Source organism: Poeciliopsis prolifica, unplaced genomic scaffold (assembly GCF_027474105.1).
Source record: "Poeciliopsis prolifica strain line A6 unplaced genomic scaffold, Auburn_PproV2 SCAFFOLD034, whole genome shotgun sequence".
NCBI lineage: Eukaryota > Metazoa > Chordata > Actinopteri > Cyprinodontiformes > Poeciliidae > Poeciliopsis > Poeciliopsis prolifica.
Genome location: NW_026562409.1, coordinates 2960897 through 2976675, shown reverse-complemented (window position 1 = coordinate 2976675; position 15779 = coordinate 2960897). Strand labels below are relative to the sequence as shown.

General features: G+C 39.2%; 1 protein-coding gene across 1 annotated transcript in view; it reads right to left on the bottom strand.

Moving 5' to 3' along the window:
• Positions 1–7360: 7360 nt before the first annotated feature.
• Positions 7361–15779, bottom strand: part of cacng2a (calcium channel, voltage-dependent, gamma subunit 2a) — a 54015-nt gene continuing 45596 nt past the window's right edge. Inside the window, exons 3-4 of the mRNA XM_055052187.1 lie at positions 10911–11051; positions 7361–9893 (exon numbers count right to left, since the gene is read on the bottom strand). Coding sequence (XP_054908162.1) covers positions 9358–9893; positions 10911–11051 — 677 coding nt within the window. The 3' untranslated portion in view covers positions 7361–9357. The remainder of the gene's footprint in view (positions 9894–10910; positions 11052–15779) is intronic.

Below are 15779 nucleotides of genomic sequence, written 5' to 3'. Positions count from 1 at the left end.
CCCTCTGTTGGAGCAGGAGCCGGATCATGTGTGATAACGGTCCTGAGTCTGAAGTCGTCCCCTCCTGTCAGACGCGCAGCCACTTCCCCGGCCGCTGCCGCCGTGCCAGCCGGACGTCCGCGGTGCCAGGAAGCACGCTGACATGCGTGTGCATGCAGAGCGCTCACTCACACCCTGATCCACACGAACCAGAGTCCTGGCCCTCCGCTCTGCTGGCCCAGCGTGTCCCTCGTTACCTGGCTGCCGTCCCACTAACAACAGCTGCTACCACAGCTCTGGACTGGAGGTCCCTCTGCAGGGCCACACACACACACACACACACACACACACACACACACACACACACACACACACACACACACACACACACACACACTGAGGTTGGTGTTTCTGTATTAGGATAATTTCTGACTTATGTTCCCTTTTCTAAAACCAGATTTAGTGCTTAATCTAAACATAAACAGCCCACTTGGCTCCTTGTATTTGGATCATTCAAGATAAAAAATTTCTTCACTAAAGGAGGGAAAATTTTAACTTCAGAAATTTTCTAGAAAAAACTTGACATTTTGAGTGTCAAAAGTCCAAAATTAGATAGAAAAACCTCCCCAATTTTGAGATTTGTCTAAGAAATATTCTAGAAAAAAACAAGCCAATTTCTGAGCTTGAAAAGAGATTTGCTAGAAAGAAACACTAAAAATTTGAGATTAATCTCAGACATTTTCTAGAAAAATAAAACAGGGAAATTTCTGACTTTCAAAAGTCAAAAACAAAACGTGTGTCTTTTCCAGAAGCAATTGATCAGAGTACAGAGCAGTAAAACCGGCTGACCAAATTTGCTGGAATTCAGCTTGGATTGGTAGGTAACTGGCAGAACTCTGTATGTATTTGTGACGTTACATACAGCTTATTTTCCATTTAGCTTACTACCAGAAAATGGCTGGGTGGTTTCGAAGCACTCAGTCTGTTTTTAGAAGCATCTGAAACCCAAATGAAAACATAAAAAAATTCTCAGTAAGTCGCCTTTAATCCTTTAACGAGACGTCGTCCTTCAGCTGCCTCTGCTTGAAGGCTTACTGTGAGGTGAGTGAGACCTTGAAAAAACTCCCAGTAAATCCAGATTTCTGCAAAGAGCGCTGAATATTATGCAGCAAAGTTCCAGGGAGGCTTTTCAGCCGGACACCTAAGTGGCCCTCAGGGGCCTCCTCATCACCTGCTGAAGTGGAGGGTTGGAGTTCTGGCTTAATTACCGTCCGCCGCTGTCAGCTGAATGAAAGCATCACAGCTCAAGGACACGGGAAACATGCGACGGTTGCTGAAGCTGCTGTCCATCAGTTCTGCTTTCATCGCCGCTGAAACAGCACAAACGGAAAACCAGGAACAACGAGACGAAGCCTTTTGACTACAATCTGAGAAATGAAGACATGAATGAGCTAAGAGGCTGTTAATGGAGACAGATCAGGAATGAAATGATCATTTAGCTGAAATATCTAGTGGAAGATATGTTAGTTCATCAGTAATTTAAATATCTAGTTTCTAACTGTAACATTTATAAATGGAGAGTTGGGCAGTAACTAGTTACATTCACTAGAGCAACGTTGTTGAAAAAATGAACTTTTACTACGCTCTACGTTTTACTTTTTACTTGAGTAATTTTATTTTGAGGTATTTCTGCTCCTAATTTCTGGATTTTCTACCCACTGAATGAAAAGCAAACATGTTTGAACCAAAGATTCACCAGACACAGAAACACAGCTGCAGTTTTTGTTAAAGTTTAATCAGTTTTTTATTGAAAGAAACTAATTCGGAAACATTTCTTTTGCCTGATTTTATTTTTTTGTTACTTGTGTGAATTATTGTCCATTTCCATTTAACTTTATATTTTGACACTCTGATTATGTTCATTTTAAATAATCAGTGGCTGATAATTTGATTAATTACTTGAGCAGATTTTCTACCAAATACATTTTCAGTCTTCCTCAAGTAATTCCTTGGACGGCTACTTGACGGCTAATGTCTCTTAAGAAACGTACATTTAAGAGTAGCATCTGGAACGATACAGCAGCATGAATTATGTCTGAACATTTTTTGGTGAGGTTGCCATATTATTATTTTTTTAATAATATGTTTCTTTGATTGTGTTGAAACACAGTTTTTGGCTGCTCTACTTAAACACACATCTCCCCCTCCTCTATAACAAGCTAAATAAACCTCAGTATTGCTGTTTTTTTTAGTTTTTTACCGTGTAACTTCACAAACGTCTCCCAGGTGAACCAGATGTTCTCTGCTGCAGACCTCAGTGAGTGCAGGCTCTTCTTTCCCCCACTGCAGCTCCTGCAGCCCTGCATCAGTATTCCAGCCCCGTTCATGGACACAGCGTTCCCTGAGCCGATGGAGGCAGCAGCAGCTTCCCTGCGCTGCTCCAACCGCACCAGCAGGGGGCAGAGCGCTTCGCTGCTTCTCCTTCACACATCCGGCAGAGCTGTGTGTGAGCTCCAGACTATTTTAATTCCTCCTCTTTATCTCTCTCTTTTTAAATAGCTGTCCTCTTTTCAAAGCTGGATTTAAAGGCTTCAAATTATCTTGACTCAACTTTTCTTGCTCATGTAAACTCGGAGGAAGGACAGGGAACAGCTTCATTTGCACATAAATTGAAGTATTTTGAGTTGAATTTTATTTCCAGATCAGCCCAGCAGGCTCTGCTGGTTTATTCTAAATATAAACTTTACACCGTGAGAAACAGAAAACTGAAGCTTAACTCCTTTGTTGGGTGCATTCACACCAGTCACCTTTAGTTTGCTTTAAATCATTTTTTTCTTGAAAGTTCGGTTCTTTAGGGGAGATGTGAATGTGCAATCAAACTGGTCCGCCTGCGAACCTGAGTTTGGTTCGTTTGAAGAGAACTGGTCCAGTTCGAATGCATATCTGAACGCCGAGCAGATCGAAGACCGCTCCAAAAGCAGGAAGTGGACTACAGCTCAGGGCATTATGGGTAAATACAACCAAAACAAATACATTAGCCTAGCGCTTGCGGGAGAAATGACTTGTAGTCTTTTGCCAACAACAAATCTGACGGCACTCCATTTTTGTTAACATTTTATGAAGAAGGAAGTTGCGCTCAGAGGTTTTTCAGTCATTCCCTTCATTGGTTCTTGGTGCAGCGCCCCCACAGACGAGGAGGGGAACAGTTTTTTCACTAAGTTTGGTTCAGTTGACTCAGGGCAGTGTGAAAGTGAACCAAACCAACTGAAAAAGTAAAAACAAAAAATTAAAACATACTTATATGTAATCCGAGAAAAACATAATCCATGGAAAGCCTTCTATTCTGTTTAATCGCTGACTGTAAGTTTAGTGGAAGGAGAACCTTCATCCTCTCCTCATGTCTTTTCACTCTATAAAAGATTTTCTTCCTGGATTGCCTTCTTTCTTTTTTCACTCAGTCCCTGCCCATTTACTCTCTCCACAGCATAATGCTGCCAACACCACGTGTTACAAAAGGGATTGTTTTGCATCTTTCCTCATACACTTTCTTCCATTTATTTTCTGTGCCTCTTTATGATTTATAGTTTTCTTCTCGCTGTGTGTAACATATTTTTTTTATAGCTGATTTGCACCTGCATCTCTCTCTGAGCGTTTAGTCCAGTGAGGTCACAGAAAGGGCAACGTTAGGTTATGCAACGCCGCAGCGCCGCAGGCGACAGAAAAGCCGGACAGTGAGAAAACGCCACCGTGTTCGCTCTAAATGTTCTCAGCAGTATCTCTTCCCGCGTGGCCCTGATCGCACAGCGCTGCACGCTTTGATCGCCACAGCAGGAAGAATGGAAAGAGAGGAAGAGGAGAAAAAAGAGCTTCACTAAAGCTCAGATTAGCAAATTTTAGAACTTTTTCACTAATTCTGGTTCTTTATTTCTAAATATTTAAGATAAAATTACATGTTTCAGACTTAAAGGTACGCCATTTTTTGGTAACAATCTCTAAACATGCAACCCCAGAGTGGGAGCAAGGATTTAAATAATTTAAAAATATATGTACATATTTACATGCACATATAAAATATATAGAAAAAATATATATTATAGAAAACAGAATATAAGTATATATTAAGCAAAAAAATAACAAAAACAAAAATTGGTGGTGGAAAAAATTTTTTTAGTCTCCCTCTTTCTTTCCCCTTCTTATGTTTTTATGCTTAAAACAAAAATAAACAGTTTAGACAGATAATCCAAACACCAAACTTTGTGAGCCATTCATCCCAATGATGAGTGAATAAAATTGTTTCTATATTTCTCAGGTACCAACTCTCCTAACTCCAAACTCTTAAACCTGATCCACAAACCTTGACGAGACAAACCGATTTTAGTCTGACTGTGTATCAGGTTCAGTATCACACAGTATGAGAGAACTCAGAGCCGGACGTCAGGAAGTGAAAGCAATCCTTTCAGCAGAGTAGAAAAACCTCTGGTAGGAAAATATCCTCCTAGAGTCCAGTGTTTCTTTTTCAAAGTTATGGCATTAGGACTCAAAAACGGCCTTTTCTGAAGCTTCTCTGCAGCATAAAACAAACATTCTCACTGTCCACATGTAGAAAACTCAGATATTTGATGGCTAGCTCTGATATTTTTGGATTACAGCTCCCAGTGGTCGTTTACAATGTGTTATCACCATTTTACAACAGCAGGCTGAGGCCATGATTTCTGCAGAGCACACAAGGCTTTACATCTGTCAAGTCAGCTTTTATTTTTATGGGAGCGCTGATGCCAATATTTTTTAGAGCTAACTTGCTTTTTTCTAATTTCTGTCTAAATTCATTCACTCTGTCCTTTTACAGGATTAAAATCATGGTTTCCTATCTAACTGCACTAACTTTGACAATAGGCTGTATGCTACACCGGTAAACTGCACAAAAAGGTTATGTTTGTACGTCTTTAAATTATAAGCCAGGTGCACTCTATAAGGTGTAGCATGTGCACCACATTATTGTCAAATTATATCATTCCTTTTAAGATGCTTTATTGTTTCTGGTATGACGTAGAAAACCAAGATAAATAAAAAAGAAAACCCAACAAAATGCTAAAAAAAATCTATTTAGTTAAAAGGCACAAATAAAAACAACAAAAATAGATGCAAAGCACTAAATAATAATGTAAAAATACATTGGAAACAACCAAAAGCAATGCAAACCACTAAATAATTCCCAAAAGGTGTTAAAATGAGGTCAGATGTTTCCACATGATTTGCAGCTACTTATTATTTCAGTGCCAGTGCTTGCTAATTATTCTGGTGAACTTTGTACTTGAAAATGTATTAATAAATTAGTCATTTTTATGACATAGTACAGTCACTACAGTGCAGTGAGAGAGCATTTCTCCTCCTTAGGATTTTATGGAAATAAGCTAAAAAGAGGATTTTAGCTTATTTTTTATTCCACTTCAATGTTTTTACACATGAAACGAATTTGGTTCACAGTATTAAAACCTGGTATTTACAAATTTTTGTTTCCACAGCCGCCCGCGAACAACTAAAACAATCTGAAAACAATCTAAAACACTTATAACTACCTATTTTAGTAGTTCAAACACCGAATACACCGTAATATGAATTAATAGTTACAGTGAAAACCGTTAGCGCTATCGTAGAAGCCAAGCTAATATGCTCGTTAGCTTAGTTGTCCCTATTCCCGCCTTTGGGTATTTCAGCCAATCACTGCCAAGGAAACAATGACGTTCCTGGATTGGCTGCTTTGCAAACGCCAGCCAATAGCGTGTCAGGTTGCGTTACTTCTTTGTATTTTGGCTTCATAGAACCCTGCTAGGCTTTTTTACCATTAATGAATGCCTTTGTCATATGTCTAAAAGAATAAAATAGGACACTTCTTATTCAAATTTCATATGACTAAATACATAGAACTTATTCTTGTGTCTAAAAATATTTAATTCATTCCTCATAAAGTGATTAAATGTCGGATTTATTTTGTAAACATTGATTCTTCGGCTTCTGCTCTTTAAATTACAATCATGTTAAAAATAATCATGTTACGCTCTGGAATTATCAGAGTGGACATAATAAAACTGATCTTGATTTTACCAGGTTCTAAAATTGTTTAATTTTATCCCTAACTGTATAAAAACACGCAGCAGATTCCATAATGTTATGTTTTATTAAACTAAGCACACCCTTACTGCTGCCACAGGATTTAAGACAGGAAGTAGATTAAATACAGTTTATTAACTGATATGTATCAGTGCGAACAGTTCTGTAAAAAAAAGAAGATTGGGCAGTTTGACTCTTAGTACACTGTCAAGGTGGAAAAAGATTAGAAATGACCTTAGAGAAGCAAATTATTGAAAGTTTTTCACTTTATGGGGAGAAGACTATAAAAAAAAGAAGAAGACAGTTGCCTTGAGTGAACATCGCAGCAGATTTTCTCCAAGGTCAGGCTGTTTAATCCTCAGATGTCCAAATCAGATTCTGCAGGCCTCATTTAGCATAGGTGACCTAAAATGCTTCCTTGAATACGTTAGGATTGATCTATGCATGATATGAAACATGACTTTGCACAAAATCATTCTTAAAAAGTGAGATTTTGGCCTGCTCAGTTCTGCCGCCTGTCTCTTTAAATCCAAATAAGCTGCTCCTGGCCATGTGCCCCACCAACTCAAAGTTTACATTCTCACATGAAAATGTGAAAATTGCACAAACAGATGTGCAACTATACAACCTTACCTCTTTGAAAAGCAGAAGTGTGGCCTTCTGCACACCCAACAAGTATACAGAAAGTGGTTTCTGGACAGTAAGTCCACAACAAAACACTTGACTTTTCCAGCCCACAGAGCTTCAGGTGAAACCAGCTGACTAAACTCTGCTGGGGTTGCCGGTAGAAGAGTTTCCATCGAGGTGTTTGAAACTTATTGCTAAAAAATGGTTGTGTGTTTTAAGCAGTTTGGATTTTTCTTTTTTTTAGAAGCAGTGGAAATGCAAATGGAAGCATGAAAACATTTAAAATGTAAATTTAACTTAATGTGTGCCTTTTAAAAAGAATATTTTATGTATTGTATATTTTTCATTTGTAGTTTTGCTCTTGCTGAATCCCAAATTCCATGCATTAAATGTCAACAAGAAAACACGTTTAGATATTCGTCTCACAACACAACAAACATTGTGACCTCAACAATCACTGACCTCATCAGAGGTCAGTGGCCAAAAATAAAAAAGAGCAGAAATGGTTTTATATCTGATTTTCATAAATACTAATGCAGGAGCATGTTTGCAGATTTGAAGAATCGACAGACAGTTAGCAGTTAAAGCTGAGAGAAACGGAGGTGTTGTTTGGTGAAGTGTGTAAGAGACACGCAGAGAAACGTGATGATTTGTTCCCCCTTGGGTTCGTTTTTTTATTCATCAGGACTTGATGCATCCAAGTATAGGATCATTCGGTTTTTGGCACCTTTTAAAGATTTCATTTTCAATTTGAACAGCACATTAAAAATGAACAAAAACAAAGAAATGTCTAAGGCTGTGTGAGTTTTAAAAATAAAACAGAAATACATACATACTTTTATTTATATATTTATAAAGAAACCAACCAAACTGTTTTAAAAAAGCCGTTTTGTTCAATGTAAATTGTTTGGCTTGTTTGACAAATGGAATGAGAAAAAAATACGCTAAATAATAGTAATAAAAATTAATTATAATAAAACCACACATAAAAAGATCAATACGTTAAACACTAGCGTCTTTGCTTTTTTCCCCTTATAATGATTAACCTTTAAAACTTAAGTTTCTCAAGAGCAAATTTGCTGTAATTTTATAGCATGCAATTAATTTCTGAAATTGTGAGTCTCTTAGCTTTTCTTGTTCTATTTCATATTAAACTTGTTTTTGTTTTTATGTCTGGCGTCCTCTTCTTTTTCTTCCCCTCTGGTCCTTCCTTTTTTTTTTTTTGCAGAAGTCGTGTTTTGGAGTCGGTAGCTGCGTTTCCATTACAAATGGAATATCGGTGTCGATATTTCGCAAATGTCAAAAAATTGCTGTGTTTCTACAAAACACAATTGACATGACACCTGTTTATTTCTGTAATTCCAATTTGTGCAGTTTTATGTCAGTTTCTATCACTAGTGTGCAAAACCTTTCAGTATTCCACTGATGTAAAAAAAAAACAATTTTGCCAATGTGCTATTTCCATTAACGAGGAAATGCAATTAAAATCACATGTAAATAAGTTTATTCACACAATAGGTCATTATAAAATATGCCGCCTCATCATCTTCCATCTACTTCCTGTCTTTGTCTTCTTCGTGGTTTTTGCCAGTAGTAACATCGGTTGTTGATCACGTGACTTGTGTGATGCAAAAATATGTTTCTATTGCAGTTTTGCAAAATAAAACAATTTTATATCCCTGGGGAAAAAAACACATCATCCTAGTGCAAAAACGTTTATGAATGTGTTTTTTCAAAATAGCGTATTTATTTCTAATTCAAATTGTGCTATTGTATGGTCAATGGAATCACAGCTATTGACTCATTTTCTTGGCTCTTTCTGATAGGGGTTTAAGGTTTAACACCAACGCCCCCCGAAAAAGAAAGAGAACAGAGACGGAGAAAAAGACGAGAAGGTTCTATTAAAAGAATATATAATACTCTACTGTTGAATGCCTGCGTCTGCTTCTGGTACCTAAAGGACCTTCGCTTGTTCTTGACCTTCAATTGAAGAGATAGAAAAGTCTTTTCTTGTATTATCAACAGCACTTGGTTGAATTTTTTCACTTTTTTTTTGTTTTTTGCTTCGGTAAAGTCTGTTATCGCTCGATTATTAATGTAATAATTTATTTATAAAAGTAATACATATATTTATATATATATATAGTACCTTTGTTAGAGATTACAGATTGGGGTACTTCTTACTGAATCCCAAGCTGTAACAATTCACAGTTTTAATGCAAAAAAATTAACAGATGAGTCAATAAATATAAAAAAGGGCGCATGTAGCTAAGCGGTAAGCTGGCTGAGGGGGAGCTTGACCTTTTGCTCCAAACGAACTCAAGGGCAATGAAATCATGGAACTGATTATCTCGTAGATGCCCCTTCCCACCCCGATTTTTGGTTCCCCGAATCGTCAAAAAAAAAAAAAAAAAAATAAATAAATAAAACAAACCTGTCCAAAAGTATGACAGATCTTCACTTACTCGGGACAAGTCCAGTTGAAACTCTCAACAATGGCTATGGAAGTCATGCATTTCAACAAAAATAAATAAAAACCAAAACAAAATGTCTATAAACATGGAAATCCAACTCCTCCGGGGGGGCATACCGCGCACACAGGGCTTTCCCGTGTCTCCAGGGTCGCCGGGCCTGTTCGGACTCTCATACCGGCGTGGTGCGGCGGTTCGCTGTGTTGGTGTGGCTCGAGTCTTTCAGGTCCTTCTGGATGCAGTTGTGGACCTGGAGGAAGTTGTGGTCCCTCTCGGAGTTGTAGGTGGCCGTGGGCGTGCCAGACGACTTGAGGGTGTCCCGGGGGAGCGTGTACATGGAGATCTCCGTGGACGGCAGCGCGCTGAAGCCCTTGAGACCCACGGGCGAGGCGTCGCGGGAATGCGACGGATCTGTGGAGCGGGAAGAGGAGCGCGAGCGGCGCCGGTAGCGGTAGCGGTAGCTGGGGATCCGTGTTATGGCCGAGCCTTGGAGGTAGTCGGCGGCGCGCGCCCCTATTCGCAGCTGTCGATGGCGGTCGATGAACATGTGCACGGCCAAGACGCCAACCATCTCAGCAATTATAAAGGAAAGGGCACTAAAGTAGAAGGACCAGCCGTATGAATAACTGTTCTTCTTTGAGTCGCTTTTTGAAGGGTCCCCCGCATTGGCTGATATGTACACGATAATCCCGATAATGTTGCTCAGACCTGGCAGGACGTTGCAGGATCATCGTCAATCATGAGTCGATTAGAAGAAAAAGGGAAAGAAACGAAAAAGAGAAAGTGTCAGCTGAAAACAAGTGGCAATTGATTAGATTGAAGACTTTTTAGGTCAAATACTAGAAAAATATACAAATGTTACCAAGTATTTTTGGTCTAGTTACTAGTGCAAATATCTTAGTACACTTGAAACAACAGCAACAGAGTACCCACCGACCAACCAACCAACCAGTCAACCAACCAGTCAACCCACCGACCAACCAACCAACCAACCAATCGACCAACCGACCAACAAACCGATCAACCAACCAACTGACCGACCAACCAACCGACCAGTCAACCAACCAACCCACCGACCAACCAACCAACCAACCAACCAACCAACCAACCAACCAACCGACCAACCAACCAACAAACCGACCAACCAACCAACTGACCGACCAACCAACCAACCAACTAACCAACCAATAGGAGCTTGTTTAAATGATTCTTTAATATTGATGAAAAAGATACTAGTTCCACTGACACTTAAAATGTGGAACAATGTCTTGTGGCATAAGTGAAATAATCTGCCAGTGGAACTAGTACTTTTTTATAACCCAAATATAAATCTCATAGGTGTTTCCGTATAGTTACTTGTAAGTTTGTTTTGTCTTATTTCAAATGTACTAACATATTTGCTCCAGAAACTACACCTCGGGACATCAGAAAATGTTTTTACAGAGTTATTTTCTAATCAAATGTTCAATGTCATGCCAAGAGCAGAATGTATTCTTCAATTTATTAGGTTTAATCATAGAGAATATTTTGACATGTTAAATGTTGATGGATAAAAAGGAAAGTGTGTCAGGGACACCATATTTTTAGAAATGACTCCCAAAGGGTGACGTTTAGCCTAGCAACAAGATAAAAAAAACAATACAAAAGATGAAATGGTTTAAAGCTTCAGTACAAAAATCAGAGTTTCTCGTCCACCATGCCTCACTTTGCTGCTGCTTGACTCACCTGCAGACACAAAGAAGATCCCTGCACTGAGGATGATGTTGTGGCGTGACTTGTAGAACTCACTGGCAGCTATGCACAGGCCTCCCATGAATAGTAGGATAACGCTGAGGATGGGGAAGATGCTAGAGGCTCGAACCGCACCTGCAGGAGGACAAAAGCAGCTGCCATTACAAAGTTCACAAAACTTCACTAGCCGTGCTTCCACTGACACATAATCACCCAATTTAGCATTTTGAAAATAAATTTGCTTCATATAAACACGGCAAAGAACGTTGGACCCAGGATGAGGTGGATTAATCAAAATTGGTTTATTTTGCAAAACTGTTAATGGAAAAAGTTTTTTCATGTCACATTAACAACCAGATGTTGCCTCTGGTGGAACGATGAAGAGGAAAACAACAACAGGAAGTAGTTGGAGGATGGTGGTGAGACAAATTTTTTTTTATTGATTTATTCCATGAACAAATATATTTCCTTATGAATACAATAGTTTTTCTTATTTGATGGAAACACAGCAATAGCAAAAGTGTGTTTGATAGACATTAGCAGAACACCAGCCGCATTTCCATTTACCATACAGTTGCACAAGGTGAAATTTCTGAAATAAATTTGCTCAATGGAAACAAGCCAATTCTGAAAAAACTCATATTTTTTGGTGAAACGCTGTAGCGCCAGCATGAGGTGTTTTTTAATCACCATTTCAAAATTGGTTTACTTCACAAAACTGCAATTTAAACACATTTTTGCATCACACCATCACAATTTATTGTAGAAAAGTTAAATTGTGCAATTATATGACCAAGAGAAACACAGCTAGTGATTGAAATACAAAAAGAGAAGTTGGAGCCAGTTGATTCAGCGCTCAGTCAGAAGGAATGGTCAAAGAAAGGAGCGATAATCGGAGGCAGAAAAGCCCGTTAGGATCTACTTCCATTCTGGATCTTTGTGGGAACGTACATCCTAATCAACACCCTATCAGGTCTGTGAAAGACTCCATCAACACTGTGAAGTGAGTGTGTTTCCCCACAGCGAGCCTTATGTAACCACCGCTCTCACGTCTCTGTGGTTCTGAACGGTTCTGCACCAGATGCTCGTTTCCAGGACCAGAACCACTTTATCAAGAGTTTGTGTTTAAGAACCTGCATCCCAATATTTGCACTAATGATTACAGTTGCACTTATTGCAAATAATTTTTAAATGTTTTCAGTGGAATATATTTTTTGGGTATTTCTCATACGAAGATTTTGGTATTTTAAAGATCAAAATGAAAATAATTAATATAAATAACAGCTACAAAATAACATGATTAGGCAAAAGAAATGGGTCTGTTTTCAAGTTTCCAAATTAATTGAAAATAAAACGGGGAATTTTCTGATTGTCAGTAAATCTGAGGTATTTGCAGTTTATTTATTTAATTTCTGAGATTAATTTGATCATTTATGATTTTTTTTCTTGCAAATTTTCAACTTTTCAAACTCAGACATTTCTTTATTGGTTTTTTTTGTGGAAAATTTTTGAATTTTTAGTGAAAATTTACTTATTTTTTTCTATCTACAACGGCCCTAATACGCCATCATAGAACAAAACATCAACCAGTTAATATTTTAAGTGTTGTGATGCTTCATAATGAAAATACAACCACAGAATCGTTTTTCCAAAACGTAAATGTAACTAGTTACACCCGAGCTCTGCAGACGTCGGCTCCCGTCTTTCCCTGGTTTCCGGTTCCTTCATGTGAGGCTCTGGCATATTTATCGGCCAGACTGCAGTGCAGAGAAACGCTGCCGATGTCCTTGAAACCAAACAGCTTCCTCTCCGCCAATTATGAGGAAGCAGAAACTAGGAGCAGGGTTGGATGTTACTTTTGCCAGGGTTAGTGCGGTGTCAGGTGAAATCAGGGTCTGCAGCGCAGTCTGGAGCTATTCAGAAGAAACTGTGTGAACGTGTCCCATGCAGTCACCTCCTGTTTAACATGTGCACTTAAACTTTCATCAGGGTGGTTAAATTTTCACCACTTCACCTCATCTCCCCATGCAGTTGCCTGCCTCAGCACTTTTCCCAGTTTCTCCCCCAAAGTGCTGACGCCGTGCCGGGCAGTTCATGCTGAACTTGGCTGCCTGCAGCTCCACAGGGACCGGCCGGGGGTCCCCAGGGCCCATCTGCCTGCCTGTACCTGCTGACATTCATCACTGCCTTCCTCGCTTCGCTCTTTATCCCGCGTTTGTTCATCCCCCGAACCTGAAGGCATCATGGCGGCTGCGCCAGGGGCGGAGGGAAAGTCACCCTGAGCTCACAGTTGAGCTGACAGGATACGGTTAACAGCTGGGGTGGATGTGGGAACAGCTGGGCTCCCAACTTCAACACACAGAAAACTTAAGAAGTGGTGCTTAAAGGAGACATGCTTCAGTTTTTATACTTCCATTTCTAAAAAGAGCCAAAGCGCTTTAAAAAACACCACCCAGCTGTTTTGTTTGACAATGAGTTCATGATTTGTTGGTGGCTGGAAAATGAGCCATTTCAAAAACCTGTGGCACTGTCCGTTACCTAGCAACCGCGGTGGAACTCCACCCGTTGCCTAGCAACTCAAGCTGATTTCCAGCATGCTTGATCAACTTCCATCAATTTCCATGTGACATAATCTACTTTTCATCAATATTAGGGTTTTATTGATTCAAAACAAGCTCCCATTTCTTGCTAAAAGTTAGTTTTGTCCTATTTCATGTGCACTAAGATATTTGCAGTAGAAACTACACCTAAAATACTGTAAGGTTTTGTGTTTTTGCAGTGTAGTTTGTTGTTAAATGCCCTGAGCTCCAATCTAAGCAGTCACCTCTCTGCTAATCACAGCAGTCTGGAGAGCCTCAAAATGCTGTGAAGGTCGTCTCCATCGTTAGCTGCTAGAACAGAGGTCACAGCTTTCATCTGGAAAAAAAAAATGACAGGATTTCTACACGGCGTTTACGGCCGAGTCCCAGGACTGCAGCGATCCGAGCCACCCTCCGTCTCAGTAATGTCACCCTGGCAGAGATAATCGCCGGCCAGCAGGACTCCGCAAAGCTGGAGCCGATGTACGACTAATGAGCGTCGCAGTCACTCAGAGGCAACGGTGACAAGGTTTTCATGGCGATTCAGCCCTGCTGTAAATGTAAATGTGATCAAACACAGATATTTTAGGGAATAACTAAGTAAACCCAGCTGCTTCTATTAGATTTAAGTGTGACCAGGAAAATGGAAGCACATTTATTCACACAAATGTAAAAAAAAATAAAATGAAAACTTCAAAATAAGAATAATTACAGATTGGAAGGGTTTAACCACCAGAGCTTGGAAATAAATTCAGAAAAGGTAACTCGTTCTCAGGAGAACATTACTTATTAATTATAAACTATAAAACTTTCTAAGTTTATTGAGATAGCCATTACTATCTACAATAACTCTTTGAAGGTTTTGAATTAATAACATTTATTTTCCCTTTGGGATCAATAAAGTACTTTTGTATTGAATTTGAAATCTCAACGAGAATGTTCCTCGTTCTGGAGAGAAGCAAAACTTAAGTGAGAAACAGATCTTCGAAAAGCAGAAATGGGGCCTCCTGCACAGCCGACAAGAAAGCAGCAAGTGGTTTCTTAATAATAAGTCAATAATAAAACACTTGTCTTTTCCAGCAGCCATTGAAAACACTGGTAAAGCCAGCTGACCAAACGTGCTGGAGCCCAGCTTTGGTTGCTAGGTAACGCAGCATGCCTGTGAAATGTGACTTAACAATCAGGAGGTTTTTGAAACGCCTCATTTTCCAAACACCTGAAGACATTAACTTATTGCCCAAAACCAGCTGGGTGAGTTTTATTTTTTATTTATTGTGGTTTGATTTTAGAAGCAATTAAAACCCAAATCAAAGAACAAAAACTGTAAAGCCTGAGGCTTGTGTTCAGAAAGTTTTCCAGCATAATGTCGGTTTGCAGAGTTGCATCTGAATAAACTACAATAATTACAGAAAAATGTCCAATGAGAAAAATTAGAGCAAAGCAGAAACTGATGACTCTTATGAAACCTGCACAGCACGGTGGTGGAGGGGAGGTGATCTGGGCTTGTTGTGCTGCCTGAGGGAATGAGCTTTGAAATCATTGATTCGTTTTGAGTTTGGCAGCTGAAGCTTCACCCAAACTGGGTTATCACCATGGCGACGGACCTAAACACAGCGTCAAACCTACAAGCCGGACAGGAGAAAACAATCGGACATAATGCAGAACTGTGCAGAGATAAATCTATGAAACTGTCTGGAAACACGAAAAGTATTTATAGGTTCCAGTGCAAATACCTTAATAAGCTTGAAATAAGACAAAAAGTGATAAAAACAATTTTAGTTCCACTGCAGATTTTTTCACTTTTAACATGAAAAAATGTCTTTTCAGTTATATTAAGAAATTAATTTAAAACAAGTTTCTATATCTTGCTATGAAGTTAGTTTTGTCTTATTTGCAATGTACTGAGATTTTTGCTCTGGAATTTAGACCAAAATTACATAGATTTTTTGTTTTTGCAGTGAAATTCCTGTTTTTGATTACAAAGCCAATAAATAGAAAATACAACTAAAATTTGTGTCTAAAGACCAAAAATATCAGATAAAACAGTGACGTTGAAGTCAGAAAGGCTGCTTTGGTACTGAATGTGCCAGCGTGATGTAATATTTAATGAAGGCTAAGTGTGCAGAGTGCATCTGATTTCCTGTCAGCTTGTCAGTCTTTTCTACCTGCTTCCCCGCAGGGATGCTGCCATGTTTAAGCATCCCTCCAGGCAGAATACGGCATCCTGACGGAGCCAATCCTTAAAAAACAAACGTGAAATTTTGTAACCCGGAGAACACGACGA